Genomic DNA, 25,500 nt, shown 5'->3' with positions numbered 1-25,500 from the left:
GAGCTTCAGTACATCCATTCAATGTGTCACCACACACGCCAGGTCACAACCCCCTCCCAGGCAAGCTACAATTTATAAGACCTCTCTAAAACGATAAAGGGAATTGCCATCGTCTTACACCCCTGTAGTACCTCGTGTACACATACGCAACGAGTTTACACTACCCAGGTGCTTCAGCGTTTATGCCCATAGAACCACCAGCGCTATCTCTAGCTGGCTGCAGCCAAATTATTCACTTAGAAAGTAAGAAAAGCTCAAACATCCCCCCTGCCACACACATGCACACCAAAAATAAATAAAACAGAAACGACAGTATTCAAGGAAGGGGAGGAGTGAATTCCTGGCCCCAACCAGTGACCAGCAAGAGCATGGGATGGGTACAGTGCAAATATTTGTGTGGAAAGCAGTCACTCAATAGCTTTTAACCCTCTTCCCTTAGGTATAGATAAGCCTCGGGTATTTATAGACTTTATCCAATTTCCTGTCCCCAGACTCTCCCGCTCAGTTATACAATGTCTTCCAAGAACTCAGATTCCACTTAAGGCCATTTAGGTTCTTTTTCCTTAGAAGGTGTTCAGAAGAACGCACAACTTCTTCCTCAAATAAGGCGGAAACCCCACTTTTAGTAGCTAAACACAACTGTAGGCATCATACAGTCAGAATAATTCAATCGTACGATCGTTATCAGCTTCTAGTTGAAACAATTCTCTCTTTATCTATCCCAAACATTTAAGTAGAGATTCATAATCTCTCTTCTGACCTTGATTAGATTTTGAACAAGCCAAACCCTTAATCTCTCTTCATAAAAAGCTTCATCAATTCCCTTGATCTTCTTAACTGCACTCCTCTGATTCCGTTTCCATCCAAGGCAATCTTTCTGAACAGAGGTAGCCAGAACCATACATGCACTTTTTCAAGTCATCTTACCACTGTCCATTATAATTATAAAATACTTCCCTGACTCTAAAAGTGTTGGGGATGCTTCATCTACTCTATTTCAGGAGAATAATCATGGGATGCTTTCTCATGGCTCTCGCACTGGTGACCACAATCGTTCTTCGATCAAGATATACCCCTATGCTCTGCATGTAACCAATCTGCCTAGACTCACTGAGATGTGAAAAAAAAGTCTGCCTCTTTTCCAGCATGGGACTCTCAAAATGTCATCTTCAGGTCTACCGCTGGTCAGGCGGCTGAGAAGCATTACTCTGTAGTAAAGAGAAAAAATAGTAATTGTGAGTTACTACTGCATACTACATCAAGAAAGTATTAGGGCAATGATTTCCCAAGATATGCACCACAGTTTCATTTTTTATTTTCAATAGACACAGTATTTAAGCCTTGATTAGGCAAAACCAAACAACTTGGCATATTGTAAGCACATATTTAACCACAAAGACAGTATCTGCCAAAACATCTTCAGAGCTGAGTCCGTAAGTCTAACCTACAAGGGTGCTTAATGTAAAAAACATTTTCTTGTATCCCTTCTGACACCACCATCTTCCTCTCACTTTCCTCTTTCTCCATTCCATACTACTTTGGTCAACTTGCCTCAATTACAAAACGAAATTTTAAAATGAAATTTTTAAATTAATTTGTACAGCAGAATTGCTGCCATCTCCTGCGAATAGCCTCTGAAGCAAAAGATTAGATATATCGTTTTAACACAGCCGATTTGCCCTGCTCTCCACTGTTTTCACCCTGGTATCAGCATGTAATGCTAGCCAAGGATTAGGAAAAGGTAGAGTGTATGAGCACACTACGGCTTGAAGTCAAAGGTCAGTCTGTTCCCCCCCCCGAACCTTACATCAAGGGATTTTTAAGTTATCATTATTATTATTTTTATTAAATGTGATAGTGCAAGTTAGATTACTTTTGCATGATTTTTCTGTGACATTCTGTCCTAACAGTCTTTATCACTGAAATCCAACAACAGGACTTTTTCCCCTTACAGAGGCAGGTTAGTCTATAAAGATGTGACATAATTTAATAGTTTGGACAAAAGAAACCTGGTTTCTACTTACATTATGCCAGTGATCTTTGGCAGAACTCTTTCCTTTCCTATTCTGTGAGTCATACTGTTTTGAACTCCAAGCTCTTTCACCCCTAATTTGTCTTGTATCTCTGCACAAAATGAAGCATAACAAGGTCCCACTCTGTATTCAGTATTACAATACAATAAATAATGCTGTATTGCTGGAATAAGTTTGAAATAGAGATCACCTAGGAATAATTTTTCATAAAGATTAAGAGGTCCTACTGTATTGTTAAAATAGAAAAGATGTCTAAAGAGGATGCCTAAAGACGACATTTTGTTGAAAAAATGAAAAAAGATGAAGCTCAGAAATTCTATCTATGACATAAATAAAACCTATTTAAGCATATAGGGAGAGTGGGTAAGACCCTCTTTTCAGTTCCCATTCCTCTCTCTGGCAAAAGGGAGCTAGCATATTATACAGCAGCCGCATAAGCCTCGCATCTGGGATAAAGCAGACATCTCGGCCAGCGTTGTCTTGGAGGAAGACGTGTGTTAGGGTACTTACTGATGCCGCCTCTTGAAGCTGGGAAAGGGAAGGCACGCGGGCAGTAGCAATAGGTGGCTGCAAGTTGTCCAAATCACGTCACAGCCCACAGAGCGGCACAGAGCCGCAGGGAACCGTAGATCAGTTCCACCTGGCACCTCCGCAGGTTCTGCAGTGAGGGATGAGCAATTTAAGATACCTTAGCATTCTCCCGCTCCGGGAAGAAAACATGCAGTAGACATTTTAATGAGATAGTAAAGATTTTCCTCTTCCACACAACCATTTTCTACAAATTATGACTATTCTTCCCCAGTATTTGCTTCTCTGATTTTCCTCTGGCAATATAATCCATGCAGAAAATTATCTGAGCTCTTTAGCTGAAAGATACTGACTTATTTATTTTACCTCAATTTAAAATATTTAGAGGATACCATCTAGCTTTTGAATGTTCCCGTACTGTAAGTGATTTGCCTTTGCTCACATTAAAATGTTTCTCATTCTAAAAACTATGCAGCACTCTAAAATGTGACAGACTCATTGGCTTGCAAATCTTTCCTTTCTGCTTGGGAAATTTTATTATTATTACAGTAATGTAGCTGAGATCAGGGCCCCATTGTCTGTACTCCTTAAATAACGAACAGGGAACTGAGGCACGGAGAAATTAAGCACGTTGATCGAGGTCAGACAAAGGTTAGGATCACTGGAACTACAGCCACCGTTTGAGACAAGGCCACTCTTGTTCTCTGCCAGTCTTTGTGCTGCGGTGTCAAAACTGCGCTGAAACTAGAGACAAAACACCTGATCCACCGCTTTTAAGAAAAAGGGACCACTTATGCCAGCCATACAGCAGAAATATGAGAAAGATGAGACAAATGCATGCACAAGTCCAGTATAAACTAGATAGGCATGGTCCCACATCCCTGTTCTCCCAGGCTCTGTCCCAGTTATTACTTTATCATGCCAGACCAGGTATGAATTCAAGCTGCCCGCTAGGTCAAAGGGATGCTGGCTGGCAATTCACAGCAGACATTTCCAGTTGTGTCACGTGCACCATAATAAGATCTGACTTTGTTCATTTAAAATGGGAATTAAATCCTGCCACAGATTTGCTGGCAGTGTCAAGAAAAAAAAAGGTTTGATTTTTGTCATTGAGAAGAGTTAAGAATGGGGACTAGTTATTCAGGTTTATTTTTATTTTTGAAGGGTGATGCTGGTGGCAATTCTGACTTGGATATTGAATACCGTAGCACAAAGGAGGGAATTTTCACAATAAGCAAACTGGCCCTCTAACAACAGGGATCCATGGAAAAAGAAAACTGAATCCTCTCTGCACCTGCAAATGATACTGGATTTGATTTTCCTTTTCAACTTAGAGTTACCTATTCAGTTACCTATTGAGTGAAGTTCTACACATTGGGGAAAAAAAACTGATATACTTTGTATATATAGTTATATAGTGTTTGCAAAACGATGACATAGCTTTATTAACTACAGGCATACCAGCGCTATGTTTAAGCTAGGAAGCAATTGTTGTGAGGTTGTGAAGCAGCAATAGCAGGAGTTACAGTCATGCTAAAGCCAGTGCAGGTTTCCCTATGCACCAACACTTTCCTACGGAAACAGGCTTCCAACTCTGCCGCGTCTGGAAATCTTAACACTGACAAAGGCAGCTCTCAGGAATAATGTTCCAGTGTCACACTTTTTTTTTTAAGGGAAAATTTCAATCCTTATTTTAATACTTAATTATGGAATTTCAAACATTGTCTTTCTAGTTTTCAAGTTCCATTCCCAATAGCATGAATTCTTTCCTCCGACTTTTGAGTTCTTTCACGGAGATGTATCAGCAGAAAAGCAGCCTTTTACCGCAGAGACTGAAAGACAGAGAATTTTAGGCGTATCATCTGTGAGAGATGTAGACTGTGTGTTGGATTTCTGAACTCTAATAGCTCAGGGATGAAATTCATACAAAATTATCTCTTTGGTTTCTATTGCTAATTCAGCGACAAAAATATGAGATACGCAGCAGCTTTTACAGCTCCTTTGCTTCATGGGAAGGAGAGATCATTTCATCAAAGCAAAGAGTTTTGCCAGCAGACATCCTAAATTTAACCACCCAAAACATGTACAATACTCACACATTAAACTATGCTAATACACTATAGCCTACAATGTGTACAGTGCATACCATGTATGTGTACGCTCTACCAACAGTACAGTAAAAGGCAATTAGAAGACAAGCAACGCCACCCCGACAACCAGTACGCGTATACAGTATATGTAACCAAAAAATTTTATCCAGCTTCTACTGTGATGAGTAGCCACATGTTCATGAATTCAGATGGAAACACCTTTAGACATTATCTAAAGGTATAACTAACTTGAAGTTATCATCCCCTGACTCCCCCCCCAAAAAAACCCACAAGACTAACACTCACCACTTTGGCTAATTTTCAGAGGTCAGGAAAACAAATGTAAAGGCCAAGTTTTTTCATTCATTTTTACCACATTGTTCTCCTCCAAATAGCTTTTTGGAAATAGAGAAGTGATGAGAAGTTTTGCCTGCAAGGCATATAAGTAGCAGAAGGGACAGGTTTTGAATTAGCTTTTAAGAAGTCAGAAAACCCACAAAACTGCCAACTCCTAAAATTTAGTTCCAGGTACTTGATTCAGAGACACCAACTATCTAGAGATGAACAGAAGCAACAGCTAGACCATTCCCCTAGTAAAATAAATTTATTTTAGGCATTTTTGATGATGAACTTTTCCACTTGTTCCTAAAGTTAGGCTCAAAGGACAGTGACTAATGGCTTGGAGAAGAACTGAAATTGGAGCTTGCAGTCTGAACACACAAAATGAAGCCCAATGACTGCTGCTATGAAAATAAATGGCAGTGTGTAGGTGTACCTTGTACAAATGAACTCCATCCATTTTAAGCAGCCTCAAAGGCTACAGGAGCAGAAGAGTCTGGAAACAAATAAAAAGTCTGTGCTGAAAGTTATGCCCCCGAGCTAAGGCTGTTGCCTTGCCCAGAACCAAGTGGGCCCCCCAAGTGGGCTCTCTACCTGCCCTCAACCCTAGACCCAGAGACCACAGGTGCTTGCTCTAAACCCAAGAGCTACCCTGAGAGACACATTTGTGGCCTGCAGAAAGAATGATTTTGTACTAAAGTTATTGAATAAACAGTCAGGACGGTTTGCACCCGATTCTTCTTACATTTTAGAATTGCAATGTATAGAATATGGAGGAAGATGTGGTAGCTGCTCATTGACTGTTTCAAGAATTAGTAAACCAAGCAACATCGGCTCAGGCTGGGGAGAGGGCCGTTGGTTTCCTCCTCCAGTGAAGGCAGCATGAGAACACCGAGCAAGTCCCACGGGGCTCAGCGTCCTTGCAGATGAAGCACTGGTACAAGGTTACACATCACACTTGACACCTCAGTAAATGAGAATTGGCCAAATGGCACATTTGATCTCTAATTATTCTAGCATGTCAGCCTTGCTGTTTAATTTGTGTCTAACAGACATGATTACAACAGGTTTTTTTGCACCTCAGCTGTATTTTTCTTATGCATTACTCTGCTAATGCAAGTTGTTTCCGTATATTGGCAGAGAGTTACAGAGGCATTATTGCATGTTCATGAGAAAAAGCTCCAAATAGAAAGAGGTCAACAGGTTGAACTTCACTTACTTCGGCATCGTCAGCGGTTGTTATTGCTTGTATTTCATGATATAAAGGTCTCCTCTTATGCTGGAAGGAAAAAAACAAAACCATACTTAGCTTTTGTGTCTTGGTAATGCGGACATTTGTTTTCTCTTTGAAAAGAACCTCTCAGTTCTCATTCAGGTATTTCTGACAGAAAATATCGATTTGCACAAGGTTTTACTGTTAAATGTTTGCTTTGTTTTTGATATTTAAAACCATGTAAAAAATGTAAGTAAACCAGCTCCAATTATATTTTCCTTTGCCCCTTAAACTTCATAATTCTTGTCAAATAGACACAGACAGGATTTTTCCCCCCCACTATCTGCAGCCACCGAGGCTCTTTGTGAGGCTTCAGAGGAACCTGCGTTAAATTTGACTTTGACAAGACTCTGGTCAGCAGCACGGTTCCCTAAATCCTAGCATTAGGATAACTGATCACAATTTGTCTACAGCTGTAGTGTCGCACGCATAGGAATTGTACTTAGATACAGCTATTGCAGAGACTGTCTAGATTCAGAGGAAGCTTACAACTAGAACCGAGTTTTGCTTCTTAACCTTTGTAAGCAATATTTATTATCCTTACTGCATTACATCCTTGATAGGGATTTCTGATCTCCCATTCCAAACCACTTAAGAAAATTCTGTTTGTCACTCATTAAGCAGATGTAGAAGATCGCACAAAATTATTAATACCACATGGCTATGCAAACATGTGAAAAATGGTTAGCACATTTTCCTCGCTAAGCAAGGCAAAATCCTTCCAATTAACATTTTAATTAGAAAATTCACTTACCATGAAAGTGTCCTGCATTTTCTTAGAGGTTATAACTCAGTCTGCTTTCAAATTCTGCCACAGCATTTTTCACTGTGGCTCTATCGGAGATTAGATACCCAGCAGCAAAAAGGGAGTTTAAGTGAATTATACCTGTAGCTCATACTTAATTCTCTTTATTTTAAGATTTCAGGCACTCAGGCTCTATTTTACCCATCACTTGTCCTCGGAGACTAACGCAGCTTTGGGGAAAACAGCAGTTACCTACTGTGAAAAGACTAATAGTCACAATTATGAAATAATAAAATGTCAAAGACACGCCTAATTTAGATATAAGGTTTAAATTTTTTAGTTTAGTGAAATACTACAAAATATTCTCTGAAATCATTATATCCATCAGGTACAATGACCCCTTTGACTACAATACCAACTGCAAATTCACAACCATTTATACAGCAGATGTGAGCGTGCATTAGAAATCAGCAACTGAAAATCTATTTTGCTTACCTTGTCACCAATAATGTGTTACTTAGTGCTGTAATTCCATTGCCTCCTTCAATACACTTAGTAAGTAGGAACACTTTTGTCTCTAGGGTAAAAAGAGCTTACCATCCACAACAACGCTCAGTCTTTTGCTTCCCTTCCTCTTGGTGCTCCCAAGTGCGCAGTCCCTGACAGCCCCTACAAAAACAACTGAACTCCATGGCCTTTTCTGGTTACTTGTTAAAAAAGGAAGCACCTATGAATCTTTAATAGCAAGAAACAAATTCCAAAGGAATAGCAATAGCAAAGTCTAACCGAAGACAAACTTTTAACTAATCTTTACCCAACAATGCACGTTTTCTGGAACAGTAGACTCCTAAATTGCAACTTCTCACTGCATATGCTGCCAGGTAAAGTCTTACTCATCTTAACGCAGTTTGACCTGTGATAAGAAGCACTGCATGGTGGCAGAAAAGGGAAAGATTAAATCCTTTATGCTATAATTATATACTCTGATAGCATCCAGGTATCGTCATCGCAGTCCAAGCTTTTTATGATGAGTGCAATGCAGGCACAAACAATTCTCGCACCTCAAGTGTTGCCAAGCTGCACTCCTCATCCTTACAATGGGCATTAAAAAAGCCACGTACTTGCAAAAATAGTTGTGAGGATGATATGCAATATATGCTAAATTAGAGAAAAGAGAATCACACACGATGCCCTAGGAATCAGTCCTGGTGTAAATGCCTAATGAAGAGCTTTTCTCCCCCACACTACACGAGTCCTTGGCATGACAGCGTGCTGCCGACAGACCCCGTGGCATCGCATGCTGCTTCCTGAGCTGTTCCAGCGGCCACATCTGAGCGACGGCGAAGGAGGAAAAGGCACAAATTAAGAAGTTACGGAGAAGATGCTTACGCCATCCAGCAAGACAACTGCTATGCGTTGTACCTAGCCGGAAGCATTTTGCATCATCTCAGAAATCAAGCACCATGCCTACAAAATCACAACCAAGCTGTGAAGCAGGAAAGAAGGACAGAGAAGCTAAGGGACATCGCCTCCACAGAAATCTCTAGATGAGCCAAACCCTCCTCCTCCACCTTGGAGACACCATCTCCAATGAATTTTGTTGCAAAATTCAAGTTTGTGTTACAAGCACAAGCTGAAAATTGTTATCTTGGTCTCAAAGGAGCAAATTTAGCATTGCTGATACCTCTACTCTTTTTAGAGAGGACCAAAAACTTGGGACTGTGTGTCTTTAAAAAGCGAAGCCCAAGATGGTATACAGTTCATCCCAAGACTAAGTGAAGAAGAGGGGAAAAAGAGAACAATGGGTTGTGGACAAGGTTAGTGAATTCTTCATCATAAACTAAATTTATGCAGCATATTAAACTTCAGTATTTGAAGGTGGCTTTTTCTTTCAGACTGTTCTAAAATGACATCTAACAAGAGGAATGAGGACAAAGAAGCTGGCTTTAAAATAGAACTTGACAGATTTATGACCAATGTTATATAGTACTTTTTAACTTCTGCAACAGGAAGCCAAACTAGATGACCCAGGAGCATCTTTTCAGTCCTACTTTTTAGCACTAAGGCTGCTGCTAGGAAGCGGTTCTGTTCCTGAAGCACGTTTCCTACTCGTCTCTTGAAAGCAACATCTGCCCAGAAGAGTACGAGGAAAACCAAAACAGTGGAGTGAAAAATGACAAAGTGAACAAAGGCACTGAATCATTATGCAAAGCCAGAAGAGTCCCTGCAGCTCACAGGTAGAAACTGTGACTGAGCATGCCAAAGCAATATTCTCAAGAAGAACAGCCAGTGCCTACTCCAAAGGTAAGTGATAATCACTGCTGTGCCAAATGTGGTTGTTAGTATCTCACACATAACTTACTTTTATTTTATCTCCCCTTCAAAATGGAATAATCTAAAACTTAGATTTGTGGCAAGCTTGTCTAGATAACCTTCTTTTCATTCCCCAGCCAATTCAGAGAAGCATACACAGTCTTTTTGTAAAATAAAGAGATCGGATAACACCTGCAGAATAAACTAAGGTATGTCTTCCCTTGACACACAGTGAAAGATCCGAGAAGAACGTTAAGAAGGAACACTTCAGTTGCAATCTAGATAAGATTATATGAAAAGATAATGCTTAATCAAGACTGATACTATCTCATCTTACTGTCTGGATAAATAGATGTTCTGACACCAGAACAGCATGAAATTTCATACTTACCACTTTATGTCAACTCAAGATAAAGCTTATATTGAGGTGGGCATCTAGCACATCTTAACAGACTTTTAAACAAAACCTTTTATCAGTATTAAAACAAGAAGCTTCTAACCAGAAATAAGTCAATCTAAGCTTTTCTTCATTTCTTTATAGGCTGAGAAAGATCAAAGCAAGTGATTAAGACATTTCTTTGCTTCATTAACAAATATACAAAGTTTTATTTTCTTTATTAGATTTGTTTTCTGTATGTTAACATTATCATAGTCATTATAACCCACATTCACAGCAGAAATTTTCTAATAGCATTTCGCAACACTAACTGCTGTATTAGAAATCCTTAAGAGAAACTTATCTTTAGCTACTCAGGTAACTTGAATAATAAAGTGCAAAACCACAATAAGATTTGACAGACATATGCCCCAACGCATACTCAATGGGAAATAAAGTTTGTAAGACCACTAGATATGGATTCACTGCACACAACAGAAGAGCGTGACCCGAAGACATCAGTTTTCAAGTTTTCCCATTACCAGACATTGATTACAATGAATAATTTTCCATTACTTTTAAGGGTAACAAAAAGAAATCACAATATGGTTACAAATAAAACAAAACATATTGGCCAGACTACCTGAAGCTTAGCCCTATACTTGGTACCTTTTACCCAATAAAGGCTTTAGGAAGAACTGATGAACAGGAACAGCTCATTTCTTGGTAGCCTCTTTGATTTTAACTTCGAGGAATCAATTAGCAGGACATAACACAGCATCTCGCTTGGGACCCAAGTGATAATTTTTTTTTAATTACACCTGCAGACATAAACATGAGGTAAACATTCAGTTAATAAGGATTGCCAACACTAGCTGCTGTCCCTCTCAATCCAAGAAGATACAAAAATCTCAGGATTTTATTGGAATTAAGTCCAATTCACAAAGTATAACGCAAGCTTTCATGTCTCTCCTTACAGCCACTGGTGCAGTCTCCCCAGTACGAAACACTCTTTTCAAGACAAATGAAGTATCAGAAACTCTGGGTGCCTTTCCCTTTCTTCTACCTAACCGATTTTCATTAAGTCCCTTACCGCTACAACGTAAGTTAACACCATCTGCAAGGAAGACTACTCAATCTTTTTACTTACAGAATTCAAAGATGCACATTAAATATTACTCCAAATGAGTCAGGTTTCCTCCCTTGTAACTGCTAACATTGCTTCTCTTCTACCACTTTCCAAGAAATGATAGTTTAGCACGCCAAGCTTTAATAAATAACAAAAAGTTTTAACTATAAATTGTACATGCATCCCTCTGTCATGTTACTAAGCTCAATTTGCTAGTAAACGCACCACACCACTGTCAAAACAAAACAGCCTGAACAGCAAGCTTTAAGGCCCACCTCCCATTTATAGCTTTATGTAACCAAGAAATTCACAACGTACATTCCCAAGAACTCGTTTTTACATAATACTCTCCTTCACATTGTTGTATTTCACTACAGTCAGTGCTTTCACCAAGGAAACATTTCCATGCACAGATATACGGCAGAACATCCAGCGCTATTTTGGAGGGCTGCAGATATCATTTTCTCCTTTTAGATCGTTTCAGCAGATAACCAAATTCAAAGACCCAGCTGCTGAACTCTGGATAAGGCACTTGCCCCAGATGAGCAATACGGCACCAGGCCAGTGTGCAAGAAAAGTCTGGCTGTACCTTTTCTTCATCGTTTATACCTAAACAAGGAATAGTTTTGTAGCAATTGCGCTCTTTCAGTCTGAAGTGATCTTTCTGCAACAGCCTGTGCAGCTTCATGAACTGCTTCGTGTTCTTTCCTAAACTTACTAGTTATGGCCATGTAAATATTTTGAAGAGTTTCAGAAGTTTATTCTATAACAATTCTACTTCAAAATAAACTCAAGGTGCACTTCAAAGGGGCATGCAAGATATTCATTAGAACTTGTGAAATATTACCATGAAATCACAATGATAAAATCTGAATCTGTCCATCAGCAGTTCTTAACCATCTACATAGACAAGTTTGTTTTTCAATCAAGGTCTCACATGATTTCAGTCCCTGAAAAGTTGCCTTACGGCATGCATAGTATGGACATCACTAGTGCTACCTGGAAGAGTTCTATCTTCTCTCCTCCTCCCTCCCAAAAGGGTACCAATACAAAACCCAGTTATCTTAATACTTTAAATTCACCCTTTGCTGCATAGTCGGCTGCATATATTTAAAGTAATTCTCTGCTCAAAACCTCAGAATAGTCTAGGAGTAAAAACCTGTTAACTCACCAGCAACGGAAGATTAAGAAAGAAGTGGGATTTAGTTTCTATCAAAAACAAAAGCACACCTCACTTCTGGGGTTCTTTATTATCTTGCCAAAGACATTTAAATAGAATTATTCTAGTATTATGGTCTAGTATTAGGTCACAGCCAAAAATTTCAGCTTTAAGGAAAAAACCCTAATTTTATACTGATTTGAACTGCCAGTAGCTTAAAGCACCCAAATAATTTTAATTTTTCTATTTAATGAATGTTCTGTAGTTCTAGAAAGATGAGTTATGCATTGTTGTTCACATACAAAAAGACAGTCTAACAGATGTAAACTATTTATTGAATATTTGCCACCAATATTGTTAAATACATAATCTTGCAGTTTTCGCTTTCAAGTTAAAATGTCAGAAACAGAACACCAAATATTTACAATTCTTATAAGGAATGTTACATAATGACACATTAAGGCGTAAATTCTTTTGGCTTATAATTCTGAAAAGAATGATAATAGCAAAAAGTGATGCAAAATCTTCATTGTGAGATTATGATTAAGCTACAATGTTTTACAAAAATATGGTGTAAGATGGCAATAATCCCATTCGAAATCCTGCATTAAGCCCCTCAAGAGGGGCTGATAATTTATACAGTCAAAACTTTAAAATTTACATATAAAGGTACCCTATCCACCATTGAAAAGTACAACTCTCAACATATACAGTTTTCAGGCCACAGTTTTGAAGGTCTGGAGTATCAAGTTGGTTTGATGAATTAGTCGGTTGGCACTTATGAACACATTTATTGCCCTGTTAAAAGAGAAAGATATTGCTTCAGGCATTTTTAGAACCATGTCATTCAATAAATACAGCGTTAAGTTTGGGCAACTAAATATATTGGCATCTAGGCTCTGCAAAGTGGAAGCATATTGATGTTTTACCATATTGTGATCTACCTGAAGGCTTACCGCTGGCAAACAGATAGACTTATTTGCATAGCTAATCCTAGACAGACTGTTTATTGGCAGGAACTCGAGACTTTGGCTCTCAATCATCATTGACATCTCAATCATTTAGTTCTGGGGTTTTAGCTAACTAAGGAAAAGAGTGGAACAGATGATCATTAAGAGCCTCTTCTTTTCAGAGTTGAAGATTTCATTCCCTAGTAATCTCGGAATTTGCAACTCTTTCCTCAAGAAATACTAGGCATGTACGCATGTGGAAGCGACATACTATTTTAGTTACCTTTTTGTTAAGAAAGAGGTGTGGGGTCACTGAGTTTTTCAGCTCAGTAATGACACCTGTTAGCACGACTGTCGTTTAGTGCTGTTACTTTCTGGTAAGAGCAGGGTATCTTATTCAACGTGCAGTTCAGATTTAAATTACTTCTCATTCCACAAGGACATGAAATACAAGCCTTACCTGGGATTTCTTGCAATACTGATAATACCTAATACACTTAAAGCTTATGCCCATAATACACAGCACAGCATTCACTTCACATAAGGCTAAACAAAGCTGGTCTCTTTCAGTATGGTTGGGGTACATGCACAGCACATCCAACCCTTTCCCCATTTGTTCAAACGGTTTTCTTATCAACTGAGACTGTTTAGACCTAGTCCATGTGAAAACTTATCTATACATCTGTTCAGTAATCATAAAGCTACCAAGCTCTATATTTCTCATCTTGGTATCATAACCAAATTTAGGCCCAATTTCAATAGGAGCAGGAAAGAAAATAGAATGCTTTGATAGGAGCAAGGTAGCATTCACAGCTGGTCTCAAAATTTGTCTCTCCTTTAGTAATGCACCATCTCCCAGGTGCTCTTAGTCTTTGCCAAGCTCAGCAAGACCAGACATGAGAGTTAGTTCTCATCTTTAAAACAGTAGCACACAGAACACTTTGGCACTGTCAAAATCTGAGGGGGATACACTCGCCATCCGAAAAAGTCACTACAGTGACATATACAAGAATAGTGACTTCAAAACCCAAGGTGAAGACCGAAAAAAAGCCTCAGTTTGAAGGCTAAAATGTTCAAATATAAAAAAATTAATCAGCTGAGTAATTCCAAATACTGTGAAGGACTATAAGGAGCTATAGAGAAAGGACAATAAAGATGTAAATCAAAGAAAACACCGCATAGATCTTTAGTGTTTTCAAATGATATTTCAAATACGTAGATTACTTTTTCCAATAAAGCATTCATAATTTTTTTTGTCATTGAAAAAAACCACACAAGGCCATGAAATTTAATTTTACATATTCAAATTTAAAGCTAATACTGCCCATGGGTGTTGTACGGTGCCGCATTTAACAGACTTCCCTTTCCTCAAAGGCTTTACAAAAGGAATAAAAGCATTTTAAAGCAGCCATGATGGTCTGAGGACACAGGTGAGGAAAAAAAAAAAGTCCTGAAGAAGGTAGCTTATGCCCAAAAGCTTATTTTCCCCTGTTAGTCAACAAGACCTTTCATTACGTAAAATATTAGTACAAAAACATACTTACTTTCCATCTTTAAAATAGGTTTTCAGAGTATCACTGAAACTTTTGGAGTATTTTACAAACTCTTTCTTTTGGTGCTCAAGTGCCTAAGAAACAAAAACACCAGGAGCAGAGTCTTAGTTCACATATTGTTGGGTACAGTCAGAATCTTGATGTTAAACTAAGAAGAAAATTGGCTAACAAGACACAGGTACAGGAATTTTGATTTTTTTAGATTACGTGCAGAGAAATCGCCCTCTTCCTATAAAACTGCTAAGACCTACCACACAACAATCCTGTTGTTAAAGTATTATGTCATTCACCAGTTAAGCTCTCCTATTCATCTTTTGATCAAAAGGATATGCTTCCTCTTATATTATTAGAAAAATATTGTATAAAAAGAGTTATTGCACGTACCCGCCGATTCTGGTATTGGTATTTCTTGAAGACATTATTTACTGTGTCAAGAAGTTCCTTTATTGCACTTGCGATGTCCCTATTTGCAAATAAAAAGATAGTTGTAATATCCTCAAGCTATCCTGTTTAAATGTTGGAATTTAGTCTGCTTCTAGTAGTCAAATACTTCTTAAAACAGTCTCTACAGAATAACTGTCAGACAGGATGCAGAAAGACCAAATGCAAAGAGCTAGACCAGTGACACGGGAATTCAAACTAGGAATCAGCAAGTTAAGTTCAGTCTAGTAACATGGGGCTGTCATTACAAATCCTCAACTCTGCTCATTTATAAGCACGGATCAGGCTCCTTTTCAATGAGAACAGTGTTGCTAGCATCTACAACATTTGAACATTCAGATTTAAATAAAAAGTTTGACCCCTCAATCTTAAAAAAAACCCATAATACAGTACTTACTTGATTGTCTGAAGAAACCTCACTCTGTCATTGATCTCATCAGGAATCTTACTAAGAATCTGTTTAAGTGCTCGTGCCTTTTCATTAAGATCTTGGAATTCTGGTTCTGGTCTTTCAATCATATACTCTAATAAGAAGAACATGTTCAAAAATACCATTAGTTTTTCCTCAGGTCTCTAGTGACAGCTAAAGTGACTCAGGTCCTCAGGTCTCTAGTGACTACTTCACAAAATGCAGCAGTATTGCCATGTTACGTTTGAAGGTGAACATCACAAAAATAGCCATGACCAGAAAACTGCAGTGACTACACTCTGCATCAATAGAAACACAGTGCAACGATCATCTTTATTATTGCAAGCTGGAGAAAGAGCCCATCTTACTTTATTTAAGCAAGACACTGAAGCCACTACACTAATCAAATGCAGTATTAAAATAACTTAAAGCCTACTGTATGCTCCCCTTCTCTGACAATATAACTACTGCTTTTAATTTAAAGCAGAGAAAAGGAAAGTATTATACTCCCTATATGCTTTTTTCTGGTTGTTAGCATTGCAAAAGGTGAACTATGCACCCACATAAACAGAGTTCTAAACATTCATTTTCTTTCTTTCTCTTATTAGTTTAGCATGTGTTTTAGGGAGATTTAATTTCTCCAAAAGACATATTGAGAAAATATTCTTCTACCATGCTGAAAAAATACATTAAGAAACAAATAACCTCTTCTGAAAATGGGTATACAGAAATGCATGTTCCTAGTTAACAGTGTAATTAAAAATACCCTTATTCAACATAAGCTAAGCTATTACCTTCTACATCATCAGCTGCCATACGCAGAAGAGACTCTGTGAAGTTCACATCCACACTTTTTTTCTCCAGAATTTTCATAATGATGTCTTGTGTAAGACCTGGATTTTCTTTTTCAGCCTGTATGGCAAAGAAAATTTTTATTCTTAAATATGCAAGACCTGAATATTGCAAGCACAAAGGCAGATTTTCATGTAACTTGCTTCATATACTGCAGGGCTCTGCTAGAAACTTTAAGAGTCTAATGGCTTTAAACTAGTAGATTACATTGAAAATCATTCTTCCACTACAACAGCCATTTTTCTCAGACTACAACAGTGATTTTGTATAAACAACTTTTCCAATAAGCCTTTCCACTCATTTCAATTTGAATAAGAAAGTTTTTCATTAAATTCTGTATTCTGTTACATTTCCATAAACACAAAGCTTTGAGACAAAGATATTGTATCCATTGGAATTTAATTCACTCAAACACAGGTGCTACTCCCCCATCTTCCACATGACATTTTATAAATGTGCCTCTTATGAATCACATCATATGCTCAAACATCATCTTGGAATTGCTTTTTCAGAAAAAAAAACTTTTGATTGATGACATATCTAAATAAAGTTAAGCTAGACTAATATTGGAGGTATTCACACTACCTGTGCTGCTACCAAAGAATTACGCTGTGTTGAATAAGAATGAGAGTGTGGGGGTTTTTTTTAGCTAGCACTACTATTTCCACCAATATCTCGGTTTTTATATTATTTGCATTCGGCTTAGCTCCTTATCACCAGTCAGAAAAACATTTAACGCGTATGAGCTCTGGTTGAGACTTAAGACTATCTAGGTACACTTAGATTTAAGTGTAGGAACAGGGAAGTATTACTTAGTTGCATAGCTCACACGTTAAGATATGTCATGTCTAGAATTATTTTTGTTTAGAGAATACGAAAAGATTACCACTTCAATAAAGCAGTATAAAGTAATATCTGTATTTTCATTCTTTAGGAATGTAATAGAAAAGTTAGAAGAATCTTTTTTTCCACTTACTGCTGGATGCAAATACAAACATTGACCTTATCCTCATCCACAAAAAAATCCCATTGCCATTCACTTCGTAAACAATTTTCAAAGTGTGCTACATGCCTATTTCTCATAAGCACGTATTCTACATAGTCTTGTCATATTTAGACTAGGTTTATTACCTTATTACCTTCACTGACCGATTCCTCATTTAAGCTTTTGTACTACACGGACAAGACAAGATTCTGCTTGTTTAAAATTGCTCTATATGCTTGTATCATTCAGACTTCTACTCATAACATTTGCAGACATTTCAAACTTACAGTCCATGCAATTGTCCACTTTATTTTTAGACTACTGGATCAAGGATGCAGTCTTCAAACACAAAGACACAAGGAAACAAGACAGCTGACATTTTAGCTTCATCATATATAGTTTATCTTTTAAACAATCATTCTTCAATACAAGTTACTTCTTACCTTAATAAAAGCTGCTCTCAGTGTCTGAGCTGCAGATAGATTTACTCTTTCTAGCTGCAATAGAAGTTTAGAATTATTAGCAATTCTAATGTTATCAGAACAAAACAAGTCAAGTACTCGTGCCTTGCCTTATACAGCATAATGAAAAAGGGAACTGACAGAAGCATTCAAATTACTGGTCTCATTTGAGGGAGAGATGCTATAAAGTGTAATCCCAAAGGAAAGACTACCCCCCAAAATAAAAACATGAAAATCAAACATGTCACTGGACGTATTTTGCATTTATCCAGCCTACAGCAGAAGTCCGACAGAAGCTTTTGAGAACATCTTGACCATCTCTGATACTCACAGAAAAACAAATATCCTATGAAATTATAGCCATTAGCAGTAAAATTAAAATGTACCAAGCTGTTCACAGGTACATGCTCAACTGTACATTACTTCCTGCCATAGAATGTCAGACCTACCATTTTTGTGAAAATTCGCTGTAAAAGGCAAGAAAAAAGATCAGGGCAAAGACAACTAGCAATCTTTGATGAGCACGAAATTGTATCCATGGAAAAAAGGGTAAAACAATACACAGAAAGAATATGGTGTTAGGCAAAGCTTCCCCAATCAAGACGAGCAATCTGTTACTGTGACCGTGTTTCCCCAATGTAAAGGGGATTACTACATTCTAAAGCAAAATGTAGCTTACCTCATTAAAGACAGGGTACATAACAGCATAGAGAGGCATGGAAACCATAGAAGTGGTCTCTGCTTCATTCTTCATCTCTTCCATTGTCATCCTCATTCAAAGACCCACTTCTTAAGAAAAACACTATAGAAGCAAAAAACTCCTCATTCACTGAAATGTTTCTTCTTTTTCCTCGTTGTGCAAGAATTCTTGAAGAACTTGAAGAATATGTTGTCCTTGAGTTGTGCAAGGGAAAAAAAAAAAAACAAACAAAAACCAAACACAATTATGAATGCTCGTGACTGACACGTTCTAAAAATGAAAAGGCACAGAACAACATTATTTTCTTACTGCCTAGAAACTAGGAATTACTTATGACATGAGTTGAGTAAATATGGAATGACTACTTCATGTAACTTCAAAATCCTAATTGAAATCTATTAAGTGAACAGATATTTTAAAGAGTAAGGTACTACGTTTCACTTCAAGCTCTCATGGAATGAATTTTCCTGAAAGAAGTGGTTTTATTTGATATGTATTACAAAAATCTTGCCACTACTCGTAAGCAGCAGCATAAAATTCCTGACAACTCACACATATATAAAAAGCTTGAAAAGCATTACATACATGCTGTAAACCCAAAACCCATACAGATGCATTATGACAATTAACATTAAGACTATCTATAAATACTCCATATTTTTGCATATGTATCAAGCTGTGATTCTGCTGGAGACCAGTGCCTACTTTCTACCCATTTGAATTCCAAACACTACATCTTTGTTTTCATATAAGCAAAAGTCTTAAGTCATGTTTCCACTCTGGGTGTGTCAAAAGCTATGTTAACTCAATGGAAAATTATTGTTCCAGTAACTGAACCTAGGTTTTGGGAGTTCTCCACCCAGTCCAGCTCATCATAGCCAACACAGAGTGATCATTGCTTAGACCCTGAAATTATGCGGAAAAGAAAAAAGGTCACCCTACAGTTCATAAAAAGTTGTTGTTACAGCCTGCTATATTTTCTGTTCATAAGATTCTTTTAAAATATTTTATATAACATAATGGAGTTTAAAGACCTAAAGTCCAAGTTAGGAATAAAGAAACACAGAAAGATATGGACAGTTTTCATTTTTAGATTTGCTTGGAGTATTTAATGCACAAGAGGAGGCTTTTTCCTCCCAACAGGCTTCAGACATCAGGCATTTGTATGTTCATGTACTGATTTTATTGATATTTTAGTAAGAAGTGAAAAAAGGGAAATTTTTAAGAGAAGCTACTATAGTAATCAATATCACTTCCCAATAATTTGAACAGGTTAAAAAATGCCAAGATATTTCTTCAAGCTATAGTCCTCGTTACGCTCTGCACTGGCTAAAAATCTTCAAGCTGTTTAAGTAGAAGAACAGATATTCTTTTTTGCCCGGGGCAGGTATACAGTAGTTTAGCTATAATTATACAAGTGAAATTTGTTATTGATTACAGTAAGCGCAGAGAAAAACTTGGATGACTACAAGTATCATGCATGTCTCATCTGAGCATGTGATTAGGCAGTATGAATATACCCAAAAGTGAGAAAACAAGTGAAGAACTGGTCACACTACAGAAACAGCTGACAGTTAAAACATGATTTGAAGAAAAATTAAACGTGAATATAGTAACAAGCAACAACTCTTTATACAAATCTTCTGACATGAACTACTTATTGCAAAATCTCATCTTTGTTTCTCTTACTGTTCCAGCCCTTCAACGTGACATACATGAGCAGATTCCTATAGCCACAGAATAGGATTACCGAGACTTTAAAAAGGGGTCTGTATAAGTGAGGTATGTCCACATGAATGGACTGCAAAAATCAGGACTCACATTTTTATCACCTACCCATAGATATTTTCCAGCTGTCAAGAACATGGAAGAATGCAACTGAATATTCATCATTCCTCAAAAAGTTGAATATCTTTAAGAACTTGTTTCAGAGTTACATAAATTCATGCAAGGTCTACCCACGTGGAGGGGATAGAACTTGTCTGAACAAGTTTTCACTCACAACTGCAAGTACAAGCTGTCCCATTTCTTATACATGCATGTTCCCTGCACTAAAGACTCTGGCATGTAAAGGGCAGAGTGGATGGAGAGCTGTTTGTTTTCCTGTTAAATTCTGTGTTTCTGGAAGTTCAGTAAAAACATATACTCATGCAAGATACTACACTAACAAGCACCACTGAAGACAGCATTCGCAGACTAATTCACTGGAAGTTTTTATTTAGAGTACTGTATTCTCAACAGAGTAAGTCTTTAAAACAGTTAAATCAGGTCATTGAACACTGGTCTAGTCTACCCAAAAGATTTTTGATCATCGGAGGAAGGGCAAAAAAGGACAAAGTAACCATTAGATATAATTACTTTGTTTTTATGGGTTAGCAGTATCCACAAAGAAAAGGAAATACTAACTGAAATGATGGATTTTTATGATGATGAAAACCTATTACACCATGGACTACCATGAAGAACTCATTTTCTCCTGAAGAGCCATAAGCTATTGTTACTAATCCATTGTACAGTTAAACCCCCCATATAAAAACAATTATACACCATCCATTACCTCTTTACCAGACACTGACACTCTTCAAGCAAAATACAAAACCTTGGATTTATATTAGCACAAAGGATACAAGTGTTGCAACTGAAGACAAGACGTAGATTTCCATATACACGCACAAGAAATACATAAGAACATCAAATACGTTTGTTGCCAACATATGAAAAGACATATATTCAACATATCACACTGGTTGTTCATTATTCCAGAAACCTTACCATTTTCCAGAAGATACAACACAAGGCAGTATCATGCTGTCATGCAAGGATCTGACTGCTAACATTGCCACACAATTTGTCTTTGCAGCTAGGGATCAACTTCTTCACATCTTTCAGATATAACTTAGATGCACTGCAGTCTTTGCTAGTGTTAAATAGCAGGGATAAAAATCTTCACCAAAACCAACCCATTTATTTGCATTAAAGAAAGACAGTTTGTCATAGCTACACTAAACCACATACAAATATCTTTGAAGGTCTCAATCCTGATTATGGACCAAATCCCCATGAAAACTGAAGTTTACGTTCTATTATTTAGATAAATTATTAGAAAGTCCACTAGCCTTCAACGTGGCCTGACTAAAGCCAAAGTTTAATGAACATCATCATGCAGCAACTAGGAGCTTTTGGTATTTCTTTTGGTATGTGATCAAAATCAGCCATCTGCATAGCTGCCAAGCTTTATGGCAACACTGTCTTCTAAAAGCTTAACTTCAGTTCACTCCAATCCCAAAAGTGTATTTTATTTGAGATGAGTTTACCCTAGTTCCACCTGCCAACTGTTTTTTTACACTCTCAAAAAAATGGAATAAGATTCCATGAGAAGGTGATTTATTAGAACAGCACAATGCAGTTGCACAGTTCAGAAAATCCTGGCAAATTGCTGTAGGATGCAAAAAAGGTGTTACTTAGCTGGCAAACTTGTTAATTGGTCTGAGGGGGAAGACAAGGAGAAGATAGTAGGATATGCTGTCTGGAATAGACAGGCTGCCAAATATTAATCTGCATCCAAGCCTGATCTTTTTTGTTACCGTGATCCCACAGATTCAAGTCTGTATATGTGTAATTAGAAGTCATGCTTCACACTGCATCATCAGGTGAAATCAACCATCAGTGAGAACATGCAGAATGATATAGAGAATTTAAAGAGAATTTAAATTTGAGAACTATGCTAAGATGCCAGCTAATACAATTCTGCTGCTCAGTCTTAAATCATCGAACACATCAAGCTGTATTCCAGGAGATAGAATAGTATAGTCTATTCGGTATTAGCATGGAGTATATACTTCCATTGTCAGTACAAATCTTACCTTCTAACCTTTAAGTTCTAGCATTAAAATATTATCCCAGCTATTTAGCAAGCACTGAGAGATCTGGCACGTTTTAGATGAGGAACAAATTTGGAAAGATTCTTTGGTAGACCTATTCCCCCATATCTATCCAATGACATTTGAAATCATTAAACTGAACTTTATGAGAAAAAAAACCTACATTAAGATCAACTTCCTGTAAGCCAAAAAGGGTAAATAGCAAAAAACACCACACTTCCCAAAATGTACAGCTACTGTTATCAGTATCTAAGGTGATAATTTGCTTTCTCTCATCTGTGTCATTCACTGACAGACTTGTGGTTATGCACTAAAATCAAGTAGCAGAACTGCAGAGCTACTTAATAAGAACAGAACCATCACAGAGTGTAATAATCCTCCTTAAACCCATATCTGCTCATGGGCAGAGTGAAAACAAGCAAGGTATCCATGAAAGAAAGGTGTTTGTTTAACACTACCTTTTGAAAGAGTGAGAAGAGAGCAGAGTCTCATGATTACAACTTTTAAAGAGTTTTAAAACAACGGAAACATTAGGTATCAGTGGGCAGGATTTCAATCTTCAGTTATGTCACCAGTACATCTACCTATACACTGATGTTGTCTCTGTTCCCTTCTCCAGGCTCCATCTACCTTAGATCTGGAAAACTTTAAGCACCTAGACATTAATACTCTTTTTCAGCAAAGTACTAAAGAGGAACAATGCCTGAGGCAGTGATCTACCAGAATGATTATTTCAATGGTTGGCTTCTAGCAAAAATTACAGCTCTATTCCTGCTACAAAAGGCTGTCCTTACTGCCAAGAAGTTCTGCCTCACTTTTTGCAGTGAGGATTTAAGAGGACGTTTTACCTTTAACCTGATCCAAGACCAGGTTACCAGAGTTACCAGAAAAACTAATTTAAATTCAGGAAAAAATAGTGGGGGAAGGGAAATAGCAGGAATTCTATCCTGAATTCAGAGGCAAAGAGCATGGCTCCTATTTGTAAGACCAATGTGCATGGGAGGATGGAGTCTACATAATTTACTAATTACAGTTGCAAATTTTACAGAATAAAAAACCTGCAGAGTATGCTCTTTTAACTATATGCATACCCCACGCATAGCTTGGTAACCAAGTTTCCCTTATTAATGGTCACTCAAAAGAAATTAAAAAAACCACACTCCAACTCCATGTCAGACGGTAACTTACCTGCTAGCTCTATATTTCAATTATAGACTATAATTATTTCCCATTGTATAACTTAGACTATATGGTACAATACTTAAATGCTTTGTGCTTCAGATACAGAACTATCTTCCTTCTTTTTAAAACTGAGGTGACTTCATGGAAGTATGGTTGAATTCATTGGAATTGGCATACAGAGCAACTGCTACGAAAACAATCTGTGTATTTTAAAATCAATAAAGAAGAAACTTAAAAAAAGATACTCCACTGTACTAATTCCATATTCTATTAACTCTAACACCCAGCAGTTTCACTGATGAGTTAACAAAAGGAACGTCACCAGAAAACAGCATTGAAGTTTTAAAAGTATCTTTAAATGCCTCTCACTAGAATAGAGATAAGCAGTTTTCCAACATCCACACACACATGTAATAGCCACTTGCAGTTGAGTTCACTTTGACAAAGCATAACCACTTATGCATTTGATTACTGGAAGAGCAATTTGTATGACTAATTCAGAAATCACACAAGCTCACAATAAACCCAAGATGTCTGTTTTTAGAATCATATCAAGTTAAAAAAAAAAAAAAATCCAAGCCCATTCTACAGTCAGGCTTACAAATAGTTCATATTCTTTTGCAATCCTAAACTTCAAAATGGAAGTGATTTAGTCCTAATACACCCAGCTTTTGTGTCTGCCTACCACATAAGAAACTATAGCCTCCCGGACTGTGCCCCAATTTCACTAGTTAGCAACATTAAAACTATTATACAGCGTAACTGAAAAAGGTCACAGTTCTTAGCATATCACAACAACAGATCCTGCCTCTCTTTGTTTTTGGGAATGTGAAAGTAAAACTATTAGTCTAGCAACCACTGACAAGTAAGACAGTTGCAAACTTACAAATACATTCCCACAAGTAAACAAATACCAGAGGTCAATTAGTTCCTCTGATAACAGGAACAACACAAACCTGGCCCAGGGTTTCAGCCGTCTACCTGTGCCCCAGTATGGGAAAGCTACAGGAAGGGAACCAACCAAACTCACCAGTTAAGGGAGCAGCTTCATGGGACGCCCAAGCACTGAACGTCTCCCCGGACTGCTCAGTTACTGCGAGGAGCACAGCCCGGGCTATCTGCTGCCCCTTGCCCCCAGGTTTGCGGGAAGGAGCCCAGATGCCTTTTTCTCTCCCCCACCTGAGGCACTGACCGCGCCGCCGGCGCCAGCGGCGGCCACTCGACACAGCTCCGCTCCGGCGTTAGGACGGGCTAAAAATACTGCACATCCGGGCCTACGCCCGCCAGGCCCGGGCGGCCCCCGGCCGTCCCCCCAGGGCTCGCCCGCCAGCGCGGGGCGGCCCGGGCCGAGGGGCCTCAAGGCGGGCAGCTCCCCCCACCCCGAATCGGGGAGGGCCCCAACCCAGCCGCGGCGGCGGGGAGCGGAGGGCTGAGGGAAGGACAGGGAGAAGGACAGGCCCTCGCCCCGCTGCACCCCCGCCTTAAGGCGGGAGGAAACGGGTCACCCGCCCGCCGGGGCCGGACTCCTCTTCCCCCGGGGAAGGGGCACCCTCCGCCTTCCCCGCACGGCGAGGCCCGAGGCCGCACTCACCTGCGGCGGGACCTACCGGCGGCCCCCGCCGCTCCGCCCTCCCCCCGCCGCCCCTGGGCCAGGCCCCGATGCTGGGAAGAGTTTTACGCTTCTGAGGCGGCACAGCCCCCAAGGGCGAGCCAGGCCCTGCGCGCACACTACCGGACCCCCACCCCACCCCACCCCACCCCACCCCACCCTCCAACCGCGCTCGCTCCGCCGCGGGCGCAGGCCGAGGAGGGGAGGACAGCGGCGCGGCGCGGCGCGGCACCTCACCTCCCCCCGACCCGCCGACCCCTCGCAGCTCTCGAGTGGGCTTCGCCACCCCGCCGGAAGCGCCTGCGAGGAGGAAGCGTCCGCCGCTGTTACCACACACCAGGCGTTGTCCGGAACTAACCGGCAGCCGCGCGGGCCGCCGGGGTTTGTAGTCCGCCACCGGCGACTACGAGCCCCACAATGCCACGCGGCGCGGGGCGGAGATGGGCGGGGAGAAGGAGGAGGGAGCGTCCAATCGGAGCGCGGGGCTGGCGG

At 39.0% G+C, this 25,500-nt stretch overlaps 1 protein-coding gene across 2 annotated transcripts; it reads right to left on the bottom strand.

The window, feature by feature from the left end:
- Positions 1-9,949: 9,949 nt before the first annotated feature.
- On the bottom strand, positions 9,950-25,375 carry PDCD10 (programmed cell death 10). Of its 2 annotated transcripts, none has more exons than XM_082319771.1 (8): positions 25,246-25,375; positions 18,316-18,530; positions 17,619-17,672; positions 16,133-16,250; positions 15,327-15,453; positions 14,873-14,951; positions 14,480-14,562; positions 9,950-12,783 (listed from the first exon to the last, which is right to left on the bottom strand). In XM_082319771.1, the coding sequence occupies exons 2-8, from the start codon at positions 18,409-18,411 to the stop codon at positions 12,702-12,704; spliced, it is 639 nt and encodes a 212-aa protein (XP_082175897.1). In that variant the 5' UTR covers positions 18,412-18,530; positions 25,246-25,375; the 3' UTR covers positions 9,950-12,701. The 2 variants fall into 2 exon arrangements, with proteins under 2 accessions (XP_082175897.1, XP_082175898.1); XM_082319772.1 differs by lacking the exon at positions 25,246-25,375 and adding an exon at positions 24,430-24,658.
- Positions 25,376-25,500: the final 125 nt, after the last annotated feature.

The sequence above is a fragment of the Platalea leucorodia genome (assembly GCF_965183815.1).
Source record: "Platalea leucorodia genome assembly, chromosome: 8".
Taxonomy (NCBI): Eukaryota; Metazoa; Chordata; class Aves; order Pelecaniformes; family Threskiornithidae; genus Platalea; species Platalea leucorodia.
Note: the sequence above shows the minus strand (reverse complement) of the source record. Positions and strands in the feature narration are given on the sequence as shown.